This window comes from Sphaeramia orbicularis, chromosome 9 (genome assembly GCF_902148855.1).
Source record: "Sphaeramia orbicularis chromosome 9, fSphaOr1.1, whole genome shotgun sequence".
NCBI classification, from domain to species: Eukaryota; Metazoa; Chordata; class Actinopteri; order Kurtiformes; family Apogonidae; genus Sphaeramia; species Sphaeramia orbicularis.
The window spans coordinates 12582738-12604600 of NC_043965.1; the positions used below are offsets into that span (position 1 = coordinate 12582738).

The 21863-nt window shown below is 33.6% G+C and overlaps 1 protein-coding gene across 1 annotated transcript in view; it reads left to right on the forward strand.

The window, feature by feature from the left end:
• Positions 1-21863, forward strand: part of LOC115425604 (transmembrane protein 132C) — a 55202-nt gene that overhangs the window by 14358 nt on the left and 18981 nt on the right. The window contains exons 2-5 of the mRNA XM_030143238.1: positions 872-935; positions 2854-2985; positions 4910-4987; positions 20187-20249. Of these exons, the coding sequence (XP_029999098.1) occupies positions 872-935; positions 2854-2985; positions 4910-4987; positions 20187-20249 (337 nt within the window). The remainder of the gene's footprint in view (positions 1-871; positions 936-2853; positions 2986-4909; positions 4988-20186; positions 20250-21863) is intronic.

The window sequence follows — 21863 nt, forward strand, 5'->3', positions numbered from 1 at the left end:
CGTACACTGGAGCTGGATTCAAACCTGAAGTGACAAAGACGAGTCGCAGACAAACGGAGTGTAACCTGAAGCACAGATCATGTAGTAGATTACCTGGAGCTGAGAGCAGCACAGAAACAGGCATTTACTAAACACATCATCGCTCTGTCACTTCCCCTTATCGGCAGGGATGGGAATCTGTAAGAATTTAACGATTCCAATTCCATTATTGATTTTGCTGATCAATCCGATTCTCTTATCGATTCTCATTGGGTGAGGGAATAAAAGAGTACAAACAAGTGTGTTTGCATTAACTGTCTTTTATATTTCCATGTCTGCACAGGAAATATAACATATACAGTATGTACAAATAATAAGAACAGATGATACCAGGCCCGGTTTGGGGTGGGGGGGGGCCTAAAATGAAACTAAAGACGATTTATTAATTCCTCTATTGCTGCATGTCCACTACATTGAACCAGTTCGACTCGGCTCGTCTCCCGTTGTTGTGCACCTCATGTCCTTTCCCCTACCTTCAGAAACTTGTATTTGAGGGGATACGACGTTTGTTGTCCGCACCGGAACCGGAACTGGGCCCGGCGTTCACTCTGCTACAGTCACAAGCACCGCTAAGTAGCGAATCAAATATGTGACATTCCTGTAACTGAATCACATGCTGTGGACAAATGTTTGAGTTCTGACCAAAACAATGCAGCGTACACGTGACGTCATCGCGCATGTGCGATGAAGGCGGAATCGATAAGCAGAATCGTTAAGCAGGCAGGCAAACGATTCCAAGGAATTGAGCTACCGGGATCCGGTTCTCGATTCCCATCCCTACTTATTGGTGTCTTTTTCTGTCTGTCTTATTTACTATTTCTTCTTTTCTCAGGCCAACCAGAGACAGTGAAGATGATGACGATGATGAGAGGAAGGGCAAAGGCTGCACCCTACAGGTATCATCTGATTACTTTTCTTGTCACATATTAGTCGAACCCTTTATAGTTCACTCATACAAACACTCTCAACATTTCAACCTCAGTGTGTTATTGGAGGACAGAAAAAAAGACTTTATTACAAAATTTCAAACGTTTTTATTGTTATGTAGAAAATCAAGCTCGGTGAAGTTACCATATTTGGCTCCTTGCCCGTAAGTGGCAAAAAAAAGAAAAATACAAGAAGTATATAAAAAATACAAGAAAAACGCATGTAAGGTGAAAGGAACATGTATTTTAGAACATTAGAACATGGCTTTTATAACATTAGACCAACATAAGTGCTGATCCAGACACCTGTCAACAACCAAAAATGAACTGAATGAAAAATTCTGTCTTTTACAGGACCTCCAGTCTATGGAATAAGTTACCTTCACGCATCAAACACACAAAAAGTTTATATTGATTAAAAAATAAAAAAAAAACAAAAAACACTCAAACCGGAACTACTCAAGGAAATACAATAATGCAAATGATTGTTGTGACTCTCACAATCCAAGCTGCTGTAAAGCGGTGTTTTTCAACCTTGGGGTCGGAACCCCACGTGGGGTCGCCTGGAACTCATATGGGGTCGCCTGAAATTTCTAGTCATTGATAAAAATAGAAAAAAAATGTATTAATAAAAAACAAATGGTGAGTTGAGAGAGACAATCCCAATCCATACAAAACATGACAAACTGTGGTTCTGTTTATCTGTCAAATGTTCATTGTGGTCGGTTTCAGATGCTGCAGCTCTTTCATAATTCATAGTTTGAGTTCTTGTTTGTTCAGTATTAATTGTCAGCCTTGTAAATCCAAGCTGGACTGACTGTACATATCCTGACCGAGGAAAATAAAATTGTAACTTTGTGCAGTAATCTACACCTGGCTTTTCTGACTCCGTCCATAATAATATACATTATATAGACTAAATGTCGTCTAAAATGAACCGTTTACTTGCAACATAGTATAGCAAACTATTACATGATCAAAAACAAATTAATTTTAGCAAAAAAAAAAAAAGTCGCTGTTTTGAATGTTGCCAGAAATTTGTGATGTTAAAATGGGGTCACAACCCAAAAAAAGTTGGGAAACACTGGTTAAAGATAAAAGTTTAACCCTTTCATGCACTAATTATGTGAAATTTAGTCAAGATATTTTTCTGCAGTGTTTTTATTCCTCTTTAGACATAAAAAAAAACAAAATTAAAAAAAATCTGATCGATTTAAAAAAAAAAAAAAAGTTACAAAAATTTCCACTCAGCTGGACACCATGTATTTAATTTTTGAAGCAAAGAAACATGTATTTAAATCTAATATCAGAAAATGATATGGAAAACTATGTAATAAAAACATTTTTAATGCTGCTAATCAGATGTTTTCTCACATTTGAACATACTCTAATACTAGTTATTATTCACTGCATGGAGACAATATGCATTAAAAAAAAAAAAAAAGTTTAAAAAATACCTGTCAATTACAGTCTAATAACAATTAGCAATTGATTTACACTAAAACATGTCACTGGTGATCAGGTTTATCACGAACAGCAATGTTACAGTAATGGTCTGAATGTCAGTGTATTATGGGATGGTGCATAAGTGTCCACTGTGTCGGCTGACATGAAACTAAAACAACCAAAACCCTGAATACACAAGAGAACAGCTGGAGAAGAACTGTCCACTGGAGTGACCACTGTGCATGAAAGGGTTAAATGTTTTAAGGTTTATGTGTTAAGATGAAATTTTCAGCTTGTTGACGATAACGAATTGAAAACTTGTTTTTATTTAAGTATGTATTTTGTAACTGTATTTGTATTTTAACAAACCCCAGGAAGAGTAGGCATTTTTGTCTTTTTTTCTTTCCAGTCTAACACGTCTTTTTTTTCCTGTTTTATCCAGTACCAGTATGCTTTGGTGAGGGTTCTGACCCATTTTGTGGCCGAACCTTCTGACCCGGGTGGAGAGATGGTCTACATGTTGGGGGCTGACTGGCAAGCTGATATCACCCATTTAGTGTTGGACCAGCTAAAGGTCAGTACACACAAATACACACTTAAACCCACACACACACACACAGAGTAAACACAGGGTTCTTTAACTTTAGCCTTAACTCTTGTCAGGTAGTGCAGGCAAGACACATGCTCAAAAGTCTAAAGATCTGTTCCAAGCAAATAAATGACATCCATGATACAACAGATTGTTAGCCTCATAGTATAATTGCATAAAGTCGTATTTTTGGCCAAATTGTGTAACTTTGCTGTCCTAACGCTGCTGCTTCGTTTTATACAAATATCACAATTTTCACAAAAATATGACTTAGGCTATTATGCTATGAGGCTAACTATATTCAGTTGCATGTTAGCGCTTCTGTCAGTTTATCTTTATAAGATTGTATTGTATTTACGTTGTTCGCACTGATTGTATTTGAAATGTAAAAGGAAGGCTTTTTAGATAGATAAAATGATAGAACGATAGAACGATAGATAGATAAATAGAACGAACGAATGAACGAACGATAGATAGATAGAACGATAGAACGATAGACAGACTGACAGAACGATAGATAGAACAATAGATAGAACGATAGAACGATAGATAGAACAATAGATAGATAGATAGATAGATAGATAGATAGATAGAACGATAGATAGAACGATAGATAGAACGATAGAAAGATAGATAGATAGATAGATAGATAGATAGATAGATAGATAGATAGATAGATAGATAGACAGACAGAACGATAGACAACGATAGATAGAACGATAGATAGAATGATAGATAGAACGATAGATAGAACGATAGAACGATAGATAGATAGAACGATAGAACGATAGATAGATAGATAGAACGATGGATAGAACGATAGATAGAACGATAGAGCGATAGAACGATAGATAGAACGATAGAGCGATAGAACGATAGATAGAACGATAGATAGAACGATAGATAGAACGATAGAACGATAGAACGATAGAACGATAGAACGATAGATAGATAGATAGATAGATAGATAGATAGATAGATAGATAGATAGATAGATAGATAGATAGATAGATAGATAGATAGATAGATAGATAGATAGATAGATAGATGCTTTTCCATTGACCCTCATATTGTGCAAATATAACTTGCCATTAAAATTTCCCTCATGGAAAAAATAATTTCGCCAAAATTCTTGTTTTTTCGATTAAATGTTTTTGCACTGTCAAGAGGTGGTTTTTCAGGCCTAGCAAAATTGGTATATTGTGCAAAACTGCAATGCAAAGACCTTTTTCCACAACTAGTCATGTGAATTTAAAAAAAAAAAAAAAGTATGCTGATGGATGTTAGAACAAGCAAAGAAGCAGCGTTTTAAAAGAAACATGGTGCGGTATGTGTGGACACACCAGGAAACCGAATCATTTTTAAATTTAGTACAGGATAGAGGGGTAATATGTAATAATAATAATTAATATATCCGTAAATCAACATGATATTTACGTTCATCACCATGTTTATGGATTGGCTTCTTGTGTCATCTCGCGATAATAAATAAAATCATTTGTGATTTAATGGAAAAACTAACATTACGCACTTCTGTTTTTTTGACATTTAGTAAATATCGGTAAAGTTTCGTGTATATGTCCAATGGAAAAGCGACTACTATAATATACAGGGTGGGGAAGCAAAATTTACAATATTTTGAGGCAGGGATTGAAAGACAGTGTATGACCAATTAGTTTATTGAAAGTCATGAGAATTTATTTGCCACAAGAAAATTTACATAATAGAAAATGTTTTTATTCTGTGTGTGTTGTAGAAACCTGTAGGAACCCTGGTAAATGTTTTTCCCAGCCGGTGGGGTTCTGTAGCGTCTGTCTGATGTTTACAGATTTATTTTCCTTTAAGGTGAATTCTTTCCAGACTGGCATAAACCCTAGTGATAACCATTAGCTGCCTGTTTCCTTCACAGGTTGAAGACCCTCGGATTGCCAGACTGATAGACGGACGAATCTTGATCGGACGGGACCTGGGTATCACCACTATCCAAGTACGTTACTGACCACCGTTCATGCGGTCCAGTTTGGATCTGTTCCCAGTTCCACCCCTTCGCTTTGAAAACTCCAAGAAGAAAATAACTCATTTTAGTTCAGGGGTCACATTCAGACCAATATGACCTGAAGTGGGCCGGACCAGTCAAATAATAACAGTGAAAAAAGTAAAATTATATGATGACAATGTTTACATCTGCAAAGTTTACTTAAAAATAGGAATCATATGAACAACCTGAAATGTCTTGAGAAAAATAATTGCATTTTTAACACTATTCTGCCTCAGTTTATCATTTACACATGTACAACTTACAGATCACAGTGGATCTACAAATACACAAAACATTTAGTAACAGGCAGAATATTATTAAAATTGAACTTACTTCTCTTAAGATATTTGAGGTTGTTCGTATTTCTTCAGGTTATTCACATTTTTGTGAAAAGATAGTTTGTAAATGTAAATATTTTCATGTAATTTTACTTTTTTACCCTATAACACTGGAAAAAATAACATAATAATAATAATAATAATAATAATAATAATAATAAAATAATAATAATGTCAACACCACACTTTTCTCTGTCTTTTTTTTTTTTTTTTTCATTATATTTTATTTGGAAAGGCAGATCTCCATCACGTAGCTTTAGTCATTAATTTTCTCTGTTTTAGAGTGAAAAAAGTTAAATTAATTTTTGAAAATATTCACATTTACAACCTATCCTGACAAAAAAATGTGAATAACCCGAGCAACCATGAAAAAACTTAAATTTACTGAGAAAAATAAGCGCAATTTTAACAATATTCTGCCTCAATTTATTATTTACAAATGTACATTACAACTTACAGATCACAGTGGATCTACAAATACACAAAACATTTAGTAACAGGCAGAATATTATGAATTAAAATTGAAATTACTTCTCTCAAGACATTTGAGGTTGTTCGTATTTGTTCAGGTTATTCACATTTGTGTGAAAAGATAGTTTGTAAATGCAAATATTTTCATGTAATTTTACTTTTTTACCCTATAACACTGGAAAAAATAACATAATAATAATAATAATAATAATAATAATAATAATAATAATAATTTAAAAAAAAATAAAATTATAATGTCAACACCAAACTTTTCTCTGTCTTTTTTTTTTATTATTATATTTTATTTGGAAAGGCAGATCTCCATCACGTAGCCTTAGTCATTAATTTTCTCTATGTTTTAGAGTGAAAAAAGTTAAATTAATTTTTGACAATATTCACATTTACAACCTATCCTGACAAAAAATGTGAATAATCCGAGCAACCATGAAAAAACTTAAATTTACTGAGAAAAATAAGCGCAATTTTAACAATATTCTGCCTCAATTTATTATTTACAAATGTACATTACAACTTACAGATCACAGTGGATCTACAAATACACAAAACATTTAGTGCACTGCAAAAATCTAAATCTTACCAAGTGTATTTTTCTCATTTCTAGTCCAAATATCTCATCACACTTAAGACATAATCACCTAAAGAGTAGCTTTTCAGTGAGATATAAGAACTTATTTTTAGACAATAGATCTGGAAAATTAATTCAATTTTTTTTTTTTTTTTTTTTTAATTTAATTCAAGATTTTTTTTATTTATTTTTTTTTTCTTAATTCAAGTCAAAAAAAATCTGCCAATGGAACAAGTGACAATTATCTAAGTAAAATTTCTTGAAATAATATTTTAAAGATCTATTGTCTAAAAATAAGTCCTTATATCTCACTGAAAAGTTACTCTTTAGGTCACAGGTGTCAAAAATGTGGCCCGGGGGCCAAATCCGGCCCACCAAAGGGTCCAGTCCGGCCCTTGGGATGAATTTGTGAAATGCAAAAATTCCACTAAAATATTAACAATCCTTTTAGTTCAGGTTCCACATTCAGACCAATTCAATCTCAAGTGGGCAGGACCAGTAAAATACTATCATCATAACATATAAATAATGACAACTCCAAATTTTTCTCTTTGTAAATGTAAATATTTTCATATATGTACTGTAAAGCAAAGATTAATTTTGCAAAAAATGTAAATAACCTGAAAAAATATGAACAACCTGAAATGTCTTAAGAGAAGTACGTACAATTTTAATAATATTCAACCTGTTATTAAATGTTTTGTGTATTTGTAGATCCACTGTGATCTGTAAGTTATAATGTACATGTGTAAATGATAAACTGAGGCACAATATTGTTAAAATTACACTTATTTTTTCAGTTTGTTCATGTTATTCACATCTTTTGAAAGGATAGTTTGTAGATGTAAACCTTTTCATTATGTAAATTTACTTTTTTCACTCTAAAACATAAAGAAAAGTTATGTTTTATTATGCTATTATTTTACTGGTTTGGCCCACTGCAGATCAAATTTAAGTTGAATGTGGCCCCTGAACTAAAATGAGTTTGACACCCCTGCTTTAGGTGATTATGTCTTACTAGTGTACGATAGCATGAGAGGCTAAAACGCCATCCTGTGGTGCAACAGCGGCATTGTACCCAAACGCCGTCCTGTGGTGCAAAATTGATCACACATCGAGCGGACATGGGACAGACACAGAACGTGCATTATATACAGTCTACTCTCGTTATACCGCCAACTTCCGTTCACGGACAAATTGGCGGTATAGCGAAAATGGCGTTACAACGGGTTGCGTCCATAATGTGCATGTCTTTACTATATGATGTCTATGCTGCCTCCGTTAACCCGTTCTAATTGCGTTTCTAAATAAATCTTGATTCTGTTATGTTGTAAGGGATCATTTAAAGTGGGGAAACATTTGAAGCATTATTATACCGTGTCGGGAAATGACACCCCATCATCTTGAGGCTTTGGCTTAATCCCACGTCCTCTTCCCGACATCCTGACCTACTGAGTGTTCTGCGATAAATGAACGGTGGCCGTTCCGTAGACCTACTCGTAGCTTGTCGCGATCAGCGTCTGGCGCGTTTGTTTCAGTGCATTGTTAAAATTTATGTGTACTCGATGGCAATCACGCTGGCGGTATAACGGTCGGGAAATCAATGGTATAAGTGTTGTTTGTGCGTGGAACTGGGCTGGCGGATGGCGATAGGCGGAAATGGCGGTATAACGGCGGGCGGTTTAATGAGAGTAGACTGTAGTAGGATTTTAAGTGTGATGAGATATTTTGACCTGAAATAAGAAAAATACACTTGATAAGATTTGGATTTTTTCCACTGAACAAAGAGAAAAATTTATTTCTAGGTTATTTTGATTGCATTTTACTGGTTTTACCCACTTTAGCTCATATTCATCTGTATGTGGAACCTGAACTGAAATGATTTTCACATCCTTGAATGTTAATATCTTCAGTGTAATTTTTACATTTCACACATTCATCCCACTGGGCCGGATTGGACCCTTTAGCGGGCTGGTTTTTTGGCCGCATGTTTGACACCTGTGTTCTAATTAGCGATGTAACGATTTCCAGTATAACTATAAACGGCGGTAAAACTGCAGACGGTTAGTATTACCGTTTAAATTCTAATGATCATGATAACCGTGTTTGATTACCGTACTTTTAGGGGAAAACATGCCTATGTAAAGACCTGCTTTTATGTCAAATATTTGAGTATAGTTTTAATTTATTACAATTTTAATTTTCTATACCTAATATTTGGAACCAATATTCACTTTTAAAGTCTTTGAAAAGGTTCGTTAAGCATCTTTGTGTTATTTATGCAATAAATTATAAACATTTTTCAAATCGGATTTTATATATTTTTTGTGTTTTCTGGCCTTTTATGTTTTTATAGTAGGTTAAAGTGAAAAAAATAATAGACAGATGATATAGATAAAGTTGTATTGAAAAAAAAGATCCCAAACAATAGTATAGTAAACATTTGTTTATATAGTATATAAAGGCAAAATCAAAAGTACTGAAAAACGGACAAAATAGGCTCAGACCACTAAGGGTTAATATTTGAATGTTTCTGCAACAGAAAGTACATTTTGCCAATTATTTTATTTGTTTTTTTGGGGTTTTTTTTCAAAATACAACTTGGTTAAATGATTTCAGTGTGAGTATTTCTAGTCCAAATATCTCATCACACTTAAAATAAGACAATCACCTAAAGAGTAACTTTTTGAACATTTTGAGCACAATTTCAACAATACCGCGATAATAATGATAACCACGATATGAAATTTTCATATGGTTACACCCCTAGTTCTAATGTATTAAACTTCTACTGTACATTTCAGAAACTTCCACTACTTTTATGGATTAAAAACATCACATTCAGCACTCCAGTTAGACCACAGAAAGAGAGCTGAGAGTGTGTAATTTGCTGAAGCCTGGTGTAATTTGGCAACTTGTAGCATAGCCATAAGCGCTCCACTGATGTAAACACTACTTACTCTCTTTCTTGCTTGCAGCTATATGCTTCGTTTGCTAGCTTGTTACGCAATTAGCCACAATTAACTGTCGGATTTGGCCTTGACGCATCAGTATGATGTTCTGCAATTACAGACAGAAACAGAAACACTCACACACTCCAACACTTGTCCAAAGAGCTGACTCACTGTGTATGAATGCTACATTAGAAGTCAGTATTCTGGTTGACTTTTATGATGCAAAGCTAAAGCAAAATACATCTCATTCATATTCAGGACAATTTTAACCCATAAAGACCCAAACATCCACCGTCGACCACAACCATCTACTGATCTAAACTGTTAAATACCTGTTGATCCACTAATTCTATCAATACATGGAAATAACTGGAGTAAAATGCAGTTTTTCATCTTTTCAAAGTCATCAGATATGATCCATTTGGACGTTCAGAGGCTCCGTAGTTACCGTGGAAACACCGTCATCTTCTACAACATTGATTCACCAGTAAAACCCATGGATGTTAATAAATGGCAGTGGATAAAGATGCTTTTTTTTACGTTCAGTTATTGATATATTTGCCAAAAATGTTACTTTTTCTTCAGGTTTTGCATTTTTTTTGTAACAACCTTTGAATTTTGAGTTTTCATGAGCATCTAAATTGAGTTTTAAGGAAATTAAATGTAGGAAAATACATGATTTACAGTGAAAAATGCAAAATAGAGGAGATGATATTATAAGAAGTAATGATTAATCACTTATGAAAACTCAAAATTCAAAGGTTGTTACAAAAAACACTGCAAAACCTGAAGAAAAAGTAACATTTTTGGCAAATATATCAACAACTGAATGTAAAAAAAAAAAAAAAAGCCTTTCCATCCACTGTTGTTTATTAAAGTCCATGGGTTTTAGTGGTGAATCAATCAATTAACATTTCCTGAGCATCTTAATTAAGTTTCAATGAAATTAAATACAGGAAAATACATGATTTACAGTGAAAAATGCAAAATACAGAAGATAATATTATAATAAGTAATGATTAATCACTTAAATAGATAAAAATTTATTTGGGAACTACCACAATAGTAGCACTGGGTCTGTATGGGTTAAAGCAGTAGAAATATAATACAGGTAATAAAAATACAACTGAAATACTGTGTATAAACTGTTTGCCTTTGGGGAAAAATGGATTAAAAATAGGAAAATACATGATTTACAGTGAAAATGCAAAATGCAGAAGATGATATTATAAAAAGTAATAATTAATCACTTAGAAAATGTTAATTGATTGATTCACCAGTAAAACCCATGGACTTTAATAAACGACAGTGGATGGAAATGCTTCTTTTTTTTTTTACATTCAGTTATTGATATATTTGCCAAAAATGTCACTTTTTCTTCAGGTTTTGCAGTTTTTTGTAACAACCTTTGAATTTTGAATTGTCATGAGCATCTTAATTAAGTTTTAAGGAAATTAAATCTCGGAAAACACATGATTTACAATGAAAAAAAAGCTAAATACAGAAGATAATATTATAATAAGTAATGATTAATCACTTCAATAGAGAGAAAAATGTATTTGGGTATAGTAGCACTGGGTCTGTATGGGTTAAAACAGTAGAAATATAATACAGGTAATAAAAACACAGCTGAAATACTGTGTATAAACTGGTTGCCTTGGGAAAAAAAAAAAAATAAATATAGGAAAATATATGATTTACAGTGAAAAATGCAAAATACAGAAGATGATATTATAATAACTAATGATTAATGTTAATTGATTCACCAGTAAAACCCATGGAGTTTGATAAATGACAGTGGATGGAGACATTTGTTTTATGTTCAGTTATTGATATCTTTGCTGAAAAAGTCACTTTTTCTTAATTTTTCTCTATTTCTAAAATAATAACCCTCAACTTTAATCTGAGCTTTTATGAACATCTACATGATCAATGAATTAAATAAAGGAAAATACCTGATTTTTACTGGAAAAACACAAAATAAAGAGGATAATATTATAATACACGGTGATAAATTATGTAACAAAGCTTAAATATAGAGAACAAAAGTAGCGCTGGGTCTTTATGGGTTAATTCATCTCAAGGTTTTCTTTCACTCACTTATGTTTAAGGCCCTTTTTTTTTTTTTGTTTGGTTTTTTTTTTGCAGCATTTTCTCCAATATCTCATGCATCTTATATTTGCTCCAAAAAAGTGTGTGATGCGTAATACAGGTAATAAAAACACAACTGAAATACTGTGTACAAATTGTTTGCCTTTGGGGGAAAAAAAGGATTAAAAATAGGAAACTACATGATTTACAGTGAAAATGCAAAATACAGAAGATGATATTATAAGAAGTAATGATTAATCACTTAGGAAATGTTAATTGATTGATTCACCACTAAAACCCATGGACTTTAATAAACAACAGTGGATGGAAAGGCTTTTTTTTTTTTTTTTTTACATTCAGTTGTTGATATATTTGCCAAAAATGTTACTTTTTCTTCAGGTTTTGCAGTTTTTTGTAACAACCTTTGAATTTTGAGTTTTCATGAGCATTTTAATTAAGTTTCAATGAAATTAAATACAGGAAAATACATGATTTACAGTGAAAAATGCAAAATACAGAAGATAATATTATAATAAGTAATGATTAATCACTTAAATAGATAAAAAATTTATTTGGGAACTACCACAATAGTAGCACTGGGTCTGTATGGGTTAAAGCAGTAGAAATATAATACAGGTAATAAAAATACAACTGAAATACTGTGTATAAACTGTTTGCCTTTGGGGAAAAAAAGGATTAAAAATAGGAAAATACATGATTTACTGTGAAAATGCAAAATACAGAAGATGATATTATATAAGTAATGATTAATCACTTAGAAAATGTTAATTGATTGATTCACCAGTAAAACCCATGGACTTTAATAAACAACAGTGGATGGAAATGCTTCTTTTTTTTACATTCAGTTATTGATATATTTGCCAAAAATGTCACTTTTTCTTCAGGTTTTGCAGTTGTTTGGTAACAACCTTTGAATTCTGAGTTTTCATGATCATCTTAATTAAGTTTTAAGGAAATTAAATCTTAGAAAATACATGATTTACAGTGACAAAATGCTACGTACAGAAGATAATATTATAATAAGTAATGATTAATCACTTCAATAGAGAGAAAAATGTATTTGGGTATAGTAGCACTGGGTCTGTTTGGGTTAAAACAGTAGAAATATAATACAGGTAATAAAAACACAACTGAAATACTGTGTATAAACTGGTTGCCATGGGAAAAAATGTAATAAATATAGGAAAATATACGATTTACAGTGAAAAATGCAAAATACAGAAGACGATATTATAATAAGTAATGATTAATGTTAATCGATTGAGTCACCATTAAAACCCGTGGAGTTTGATAAATGACAGTGGATGGAGACGTGTTTTATGTTCAGTTATTGATATCTTTGCTGAAAAAGTCCCTTTTTCTTATTTTTCTCTATTTCTAATGAGTCAAATAAAGGAAAATACCTGATTTTTACTGGAAAAACACAAAATAAAGAGGATAATATTATAATAAACGGTGATAAATTATGTAACAAAGCTTAAATATAGAGGAAAAAAAGTAGCGCTGGGTCTTTATGGGTTAATTCATCTCAAGGTTTTCTTTCACTCACTTATGTTTAAGGCCCTTTTTTTTTTCTCCAACATCTCATGCATCTCATATCGTCTAATCGTTTGCCAAATATGATTTTTGGCATTTATATTTGCTCCAAAAAGTGTGTGATGCGTGCGTTAGAGGAGGGTTGGCACTTCAATGCAGTTCAATGCAACAGCGGGGGGATATCTGAGGGAGTTTTGGGGGAGCAGCTGAGTGTTTGCATCCCTCCAACCTGGGACCGCTGCATGCACACACACACAAACACACAAACACACACACAGCTGCATACATACCGACAGCTGTGCTCTGTTTGAGAGCCAGGAGAGCGAATTTACCCAGCATTCCCATCGAGATGCCAGAGCCGACAGCCGTCATTTGATAGTTTGACATTTCAATTTTACCCCCCAGCTCCATCTTCCCTGAGCCCTCACCTCCTCTTTCTCCTTCTTCCCCTGCAGTCTCTCTTTCGCCGCCTCTTATTCTCCATCTGTCTTGAAGAGCAATCCCACACCCGTCAATCATTGCATTTTGTTACCACGCCGAGGTTGGGATTGAGTTTGACGCCCCGACACGTTCGCTGAGAGATTTTCTTTGTACACCAATCAAATCTGCCTGTCCTGCTGTCGCCGGGCGGAGTAGCTCACTGCGACATGGGGCTCCTAATCTCTATCACTGTCTGTCTGCGGCTCCTTCACTCCCATCTGTAGCCCAATCTCTTTCACGCTCTTTCTTTCGGCGCCCTCTCACTTTCCTTGTCCTTGTCTATTTGTCATTGTGTCTCTCCCTCTGACACCTACTCCATTTATTTCTCTCTCTCTTGCGCGACATCCGGCACTTACATCCTCTTTTTTTTTTTTTTTTCTCTTTTCATTCACTCCTGCTTCTCTGGTTTTGGCCCTTTCCTTGTTTATCCTAAACTGTGTTGAATGCGACCCAGCTGGGATGCAGAACCCAGACCCTGTGTGTGTTAAACAGCATCAACATTTAGCATTTTTACAGAGTCAGCGATGGAAAAAGACAGAGATTAACAATATATCTTCACAAAGGAGATAAAGGGGTGTCAAACTCATTTTATTTCAGGGGCCACATTCAGCCCAATTTGATCTCCAGCGGGCCGGACCAATAAAACAATAGCATAATAACCTATGAATAATGACAAGTGCAAATTTTTTAGTGCAAAAAATAACATTAACCCTTCAGTATTTGGGTGCGTCTTTTAGGCACACTTTGCACTTCGTTTTAAAAAACTTCACATTATTTTTCACAATTTAAATAAGGTTAGAATTCAAAAGTTGTTCATTTGTGCATGATCTTTAAAATTCTGGCCACCAACTAAAATTTGCACATCGTAAACAAAAGAAAATGATAAGACTAGCATCTGTCTCCCAAGTGTGCCTAAAACGCACTATTTCTTCCATTTGATATGTATGATTAGGGCTGACCTTGATTTACAAAAATAAAATCAAATTACAGCAGAAAAATAAATCAATATGTAATATTTAATAGTTTGATTTATAGGTGTGCATTTTACACACACTTTGTGACAGACGCTAGTATTTTTGAACATTTGACCTAGCAAAAATAATAATGATGCAAATTAACCGATGTTGCTGTTAATCACTGACATATGCCAGGATGAAAAAATCAAATATGTGATCCACTTTTTATGTAATATATTGAAAAAAATAATTTTTTTGTGTTTTTTGAATCCAAAAAAATGGTTTGTTTACATTACAAACACGGCATTTAAACCGTTAAAAAATGTGGCAATTATTAAGTATTTGGTATCTTTATTTATGGCTCAAGTTGATGAAATAGAAAAAAGTGTAAAAGAATTAAAAACAAACTGTATGAACATTTTTTGACATTATTCCACAAGTGTGCCAAAAAGGCACACTTGGTGCTTAGTAAGGGCCTTGCTGGATGGGATACCGGAGGGTTAAATGATGAAACTATTTCTATCCAAAACAAAAAAGATGTGAAAAACTGGAAAAAACTGAAATTTCTGAAGAAAAATAAGTACAATTTTATCAATATTATGCCTCAACTTATAATTTCTACAAGTGCATTACAGATCAGATCTACCAAGGCACAAAACAGGCAGAAGATTGTTAAAATTGCAATTATTTTTCTTTAGACATTCCAGGTTGTTTATATTTGTTCAGGTTATTGACATTTTATTGTTAAAGGATATCAGAATTTAACTTTCTTTGCAATAAATCAAAGAGAAAAAATCGGTGTTGCCATTATTTAGAGGCATAATATCATATTATTTTTCTCACATTAAACCAAGAAGAGAATTTGGAGTCATTATTTCTAGGTTATTATGCTATTATTTTTGAGTTTGATGCCCTTGACTGTTAATATCTTCAGGGTAATTTTTGCATTTTGCACTTTGTAAATTCATCTCGTGGGCCAGATTGGAACTTTTGGCGGGCTGGTTTTGGCATGTTTAACACCTGTGTTTTAGAGTGAAAAAATGTTAAATTACATTATGAAAACGTTTACATTTACAGCCTATCCTGACAAAAATGTGAATCACATAAACAACCATGAAAAAATTGAAATCTATTAAGAAAATTGAGTGCATTTTTAACAATATTCTGCCTCAGTTTATTATTTACACATGGACATTACAAGTTACAGATCACAGTGGATCTATAAATACACAAAACATTTAGTACAGTGCAAAAATCTAAATCTTACTAAGTGTTTTTTTTCTCATTTCTAGTCAAAATATCTCAACACACTTAAAATAAGACAGTCACTTAAATGTAACTTTTCAGTGAAATATAAGAACTTATTTTTGGACAATATATCTTGAAAATCTTATTTCAAGGAATCTTACCAAGATAATTTTCACTTGTTCCATTGGCAGATTTGTTTTTTGCTTGAATTAAACAAAAAAAATCTTGAATTAAGCAAAAAAAATCTTAAATTAAGCCAAAAAAAAAAAATGCATCTGCTAATGGAACAAGTGAAAATTATCTTGTAAGATTTTTTGAAATAAGATTTTCATGATCTATTGTCTAAAAATAATTTCTTATATCTCACTGAAAAATTACTCTTTAGGTGATTGTCTTATTTTATGTGTGATGAGATATTTTGACTAGAAATGAGAAAAATACACTTGGTAAAATTTTGATTTTTGCAGTGTAACAGGCAGAATATTGGCAAAATTGAACAAACTTCTCTTCATACTTTTGTGTTGTTCATATTTGTTCAGATTATTCAATTTTTTTGTGAAAGAGTAGTTTGTAAATGTAAACATTTTCATGTAATTTTACTTTTTTACACTAAAACAAAGAGGAAAATTTGGAGTTGTCATTATTTATAGGTTATTATGATCTCATTTTACTGGTTTTACCCACTGTAGATAGTAATCATCTGTATGTGGAACCTGAACTAAAATTATTTTGATATCCTTGATTGTTAATATCTTTAGTGACGCACCGACTTCTTTTTGTCATGAGTCAAAGTCAGTTCCAAGTCCGAAAATCTCTTTACAACTGTTGTTGGTTGTTTGATTCAAAAATAAGGGTTGAATTACAGATTACACCCTGTCTGTCTTTCTCAATAAGAAATCCGCCTGGAATCGCAGGGACTGAATCCAAATATGAAGGTGGGACTAAGAGGTGCAGAGTAAACCAATCACAGATAAGACAGATATGATGCTTTTGTCAGATAAATTTAAGAATACAGGGTGTAATCTGTCATTCAAACCTTATTTTTGAATCAAACAACCGATAATAGCTTTAAAGAGATTTGTGGACTTGGAACTGACTTTGACTAGTGACAAAAAGAAGTCGGTGTGTATGACACATTGCAAAACACCCACCCCCAACACTTGTGATTGGTCCGGTATAAAACAGATCAGGCATATTTCGCAGCGACTGGACCAGTTCCAGACTGTTTTCTCAGTATTGAATACACTGAGAAAACCAGATGGCTCAGCCTGTCCACACGACAATGAAATTATGTCAAAAGTTTAATATCGTTTCGGCCTTTCGTCCACATGACACTGGCGTTGTCGGTGCGCCAAAGTTTTTGCGCTGGGAAGAGGTGGTTTTTCGGGCGTAGCGAAACTGGTATATCGCACAAAACTGCCACGGAAAGACCTTTTTCTGCAACTAGAGTCACATGAACAAAAAAATAGTGATGTTGACGGATGTTACAACAAGCAAAGAAAAAGAGTTTTAAAAAGACACATGTTGAGGTATGTGTGGACACCAGGAAACCCAATCATATTTTAATTTAGTATGGGATAGAGGAGTAATATATAATAATAATAATAATAATAATTATCATTATTATTATTATTATTATTATTATAACTATAATAATAATAATGAATATATCTGTAAATCAACATCATATTTACGTTCGTCACCATGTTTATGGAATGACTTCTCATGTCATCTTGCGATAATAAATAAACAAATTACCGCATTTGTGATTTATTGGAAAAACGGACATTATGCACTTCTGTTTTTTTGACATTTTGTAAATATCAGTAAAGTTTTTGCGCATATGTCCAATGAAAAAGCAACTAGTGACAGTGAATGGACACACTTGTTTTTATGTTCAGTAAATGATATATTTGAAAAGTCACTTTTCCCACAGTTTTCACTTGATGTCCAACAGACATGTTTGAAATAAAGATGAAAAAAAAAAAGAAAAAAAAAAAAGCCACTATTGTTATTACTGTTGCAGCATTTTTTTAGTCCCAAGCTGTCATTCCATCACTTCATGAACAAACAGCCTGCCAGAAATGCTGTGACTTTTTCCTGACATTTTACATTTGCTGAAAATTGAGAACAATGACCTGCCAGACACTGGGTGTTTGTCTTGGGTGACAGATGTAAATAGTCCTGCATAACCAGGGCCCACTTGGTTTTATGGCTGAGGAATGGTCTGGCTGAGCCTTTTATCATCTTGGAAAAGGTGAAAAACAAAACTCTCTTGGTTGTTTGTGTTCTTTAAAACCAATCACAGTTGTCTTGGGCGGCACTAAGCCAGGGATGCAGCGACAGCGCCTTTGCAAAGACCGTCTGGGGGGTGAACTTGGCATTGAAATGGCTTAATCCTCTCAATAGTAAACAGCACAAAGAACCAGAACCAGACCTGCGTTACTGCTCAGACCAAGATTTCCTCACAATTTGTCACTTCCAATATGTAGTTGCAGCTCTAAGGTCATGTTTGGTGACATGTAGTGAGTGCAGTTTTAACCCATTAAGACCCAAACATCCACCGTTAACCAAAACCATCGACTGATTTAAACTGTTTAATACCTGTTGATCCACCAATCCTATCACTACGTGTAAATAATTGGTGTAAAATGCAGTTTCTCAGCTTTAAATCATCAGATATGACCCATTCGGACATTCAGAGGCTCCGTAGTTACTGTGGAAACACCGTCATCTTCTACAACATTGATTCACCAGTAAAACCCATGGAGTTGGATCAACGACAGTGGAGGGAGACACTTTCTTTATGTTCAATTAATGATATATTGAACCAAAAAAGTCACTTTTTCTTCAGTTTTCTGTTTCTAATATAATAACCCTCAACTTTACTCTGTTTTCATGAACATCTACATGGTCAGTGAAGTAAATATAGGAAAATACCTGATGTTCATTGAAAAAACGCAAAATATAGAGGACAGTGTCATAATAAATGGTGATAAATCACTTAAGAAAGGTTAAATATAGAGAAAAAAATAATAATTTGGAACTGCCACAAAAGTAACACTGGGTCTTTATGGGTTAACATCAAAGAAGAGTTTGCTCTTTTGTGAACTATGAGTACACCTGTTGCAAAACATAAAACCCAGAGATTTAAATTTTCCCATAAAAAAAGCAAAAACACCAAATGCAACACATCTGATGAAATAACCTGCAACTTTAATCTTAATCTTTAACTAGAAGCACTCGGAGAGCGCAGACCTCCACCAAGGCAGATCAGTGCCCCCCCGATGTCGGTCGGTCAGTCGGTCGGTCGGTCTGTCTGTCTGTCTGTGTGCAAGATAACTCAAAAAGTTATGGACAGATGTGGACGAAAGTTTCAGGAAAATTTTCAGGAAATGTTTTCATGAAAAGCATTTGTAGAGCTCAGACCTCCACCACGGCAGATCAGTGCCCCCCCCCCCCCACCCACGATCACCACCAAAATTTTATCATCTGTTCCTTGTGCCAGTATCAACATTTCCTGAAATTTTCATCCAAATCCGTCCATAACTTTTTGAGTTCTCTTGCACACGGACAGACAGACAGACAGACAAACCAACACCGACAAAAACATAACCTCCTTGGCGGAGATAATGAACATCTACATGATCAGTAAAATAAATACAGGAAAATACCTGATTTTCACTTATACATGCAAAATACAGAGGATAATATTAGAGTAAATGGTGATAAATCACTTATGAAAGGGTAAATATAGAGAAAAATTCATTTGGGAACTGACACAAAAGCAGTGATGATAGATGCATAGATGCCAGATTTGCTGCAAAATTCCTTTTTTACCTCCGCCAAGGAGGTTGTGTTTTTGCCAGCATTGGTTTCTGTCTGTTTGTCTGTCCGTGTGCAAGATAACTCAAAAAGTTATGGACGGATTTGGATCAAAAATTCAGGAAATGTTGATACTGGCACAAGAAACAAATGATTAAATTTTGGTGGTGATCGTGTGTGTGTGTGTGTGTGTGTGTGTGTGTGTGTGTGTGGGGGGGGGGGGGGGGGCACTGATCTGCCTTGGCAGAGGTCTGCGCTCTCCGAGTGCTTTTCTACTTTTTCAGTTTTGATAATAACCCTTCAAACACTGAATTGTCCCGATTATCTAAATCCAATATAGGATATTAAATATAGAAAAATACATGCTTTACAGTGAAAATTTAGGTGAAAACATGCCAATAAATGATGATTAATCAACTAAGAAATGGTAAATATAGAGAAAAACTGGTCTGGGAACAGACACAGAAGTAGCCCTGGGTCTTTATGGGTTAAATAAACATGGGTAGTTTGTGCCTCTGACTGAACCTTCCACATTAAACCTAATCACTAACGATCTATTGCTATTATAAAAGTATCAATAATAGCTGTGTAGAATTGATTTAGCAGCTCTTCATGTCATGTTTTGGTGTGTTTTCGGTGCAGGTACTATCCCCTCTTTCTGACTCCATCCTGGCAGAGAAGACTGTGACTGTTCTGGACGACAAGGTAAACACATGGATGTTTATTGTCTTTAGGGTGTGACCTTAACCCTTTATAGGACACTCATAGGAGTACTCTGAAATTCAACCATAGTGTGTTACTGCAGGACACAACAAGACTTTATGACTTTTGAGAAATTTTCAATGGGTCAATGAAGTTACCATATTTGGTTTCTTGCCTGTAAGTGGGGGGGGGGGGGGATCCAAGAAGTAAATCTAAAAATTATTGGGCATTATTACGTATCTGAAATTTTTCAATTTTTAAAATTGTCATGTAGAAAATCAAGGTCAAAAAAGTTACAATATTTGGTTCTTCTTCTTGTCTTCTGTAGGGGACAAGAGTTTCACAGCTTAACTTAAAAAAAAAAAAAAAAAAAAAAAAATTCCTGTCCACTGCAAAGGACGTTCCATAAAAAAATAAAATAGAAATAAAAACTGTATCTGAAAAACTGTTGCATTATGCTTTTTCTAATCAAGATAATTATTTATTGTAAAAAGCCAAATTATTCACTTCCCTGGGTCTCAGGAGGATGTAAAAAATATTGAATTTTATTACTTTTGTGAAATTTTTTTAAAAAAATTTAAATTTCCATGTAGAAACTCAAGGTCAACAAAGTTACTATATGTGGTTCCATGCCCTTAAGTAGCAAAAAAAATCCAAGAAGTATATATAAAAAAAATATTGGACTTTATTACTTTTGTGAAATTTTTCCATTTTTTTTATTTTCATGTAGAAAATCAAGGTCACCGAAGTTACCATATTTGGTTCCTTGCCCATAAGTGGCAAAAAAAAAAAATCCAAGAAGTGTTAAAAAAATATATTGGACTTTATTACTTTTGTGAAATGTTTCAATTATTTTTTCATGTAGAAAATCAAAGTCAAGGAAGTTACCATATTTGGTTCCTTGCCCATAAGTGGCAAAAAAAACCCCAAAAAACCCAAAAAAACAAGAAGTATATATAAAAAATATTGGACTTTATTACATTTGTGAAGTTTTTCTATTGTTTTTATTTTCATGTAGAAAATCATGGTCAGTGAAGTTACCATATTTGGTTACTTGCCCATAAGTGCCAAAAAAAAAAAAAAAAAAAAATCCAACAAGTAAATATAAAAATTATTGGGCTTTATTACATATGTGAATTTTTTCCTTTTTTTTATTCTCATGGATAAAATCAAAGTCAACGAAGTTACCATAATTGGTTCCTTGCCTGTAAGTGGCAAAAAAAAAAAAAAAATCCAAGAAGTAAATGTAAAAATTAGTGGACGTCATGACGTATGTGAAATTTGTCAATTTTGAAAAAAATTTTCATGTAGAAAATCACAATAAAAAAAGCTACATTTGGTTCCTTACCCATAAGTGGCAAAAAAATCCAAGAAGTATATTAAAAATATATTGGACTTCATTACTTTAGTGAATGATTTCCAATTTTTTTTATTTTCATGTAGAAAATCAAGGTCAACAAAGTTCCAATATTTGGTTCGTTGCTCATCAGTGGCAAAAAAAATCGAAGAAATATATATAAAAAACCCCAAACATCCACATGATCCCTTTGAACATCATTCCGTACATTAGTACCATTACTTCATGGTACCTAACAAAGCAGGTCCACTCACTGTTCA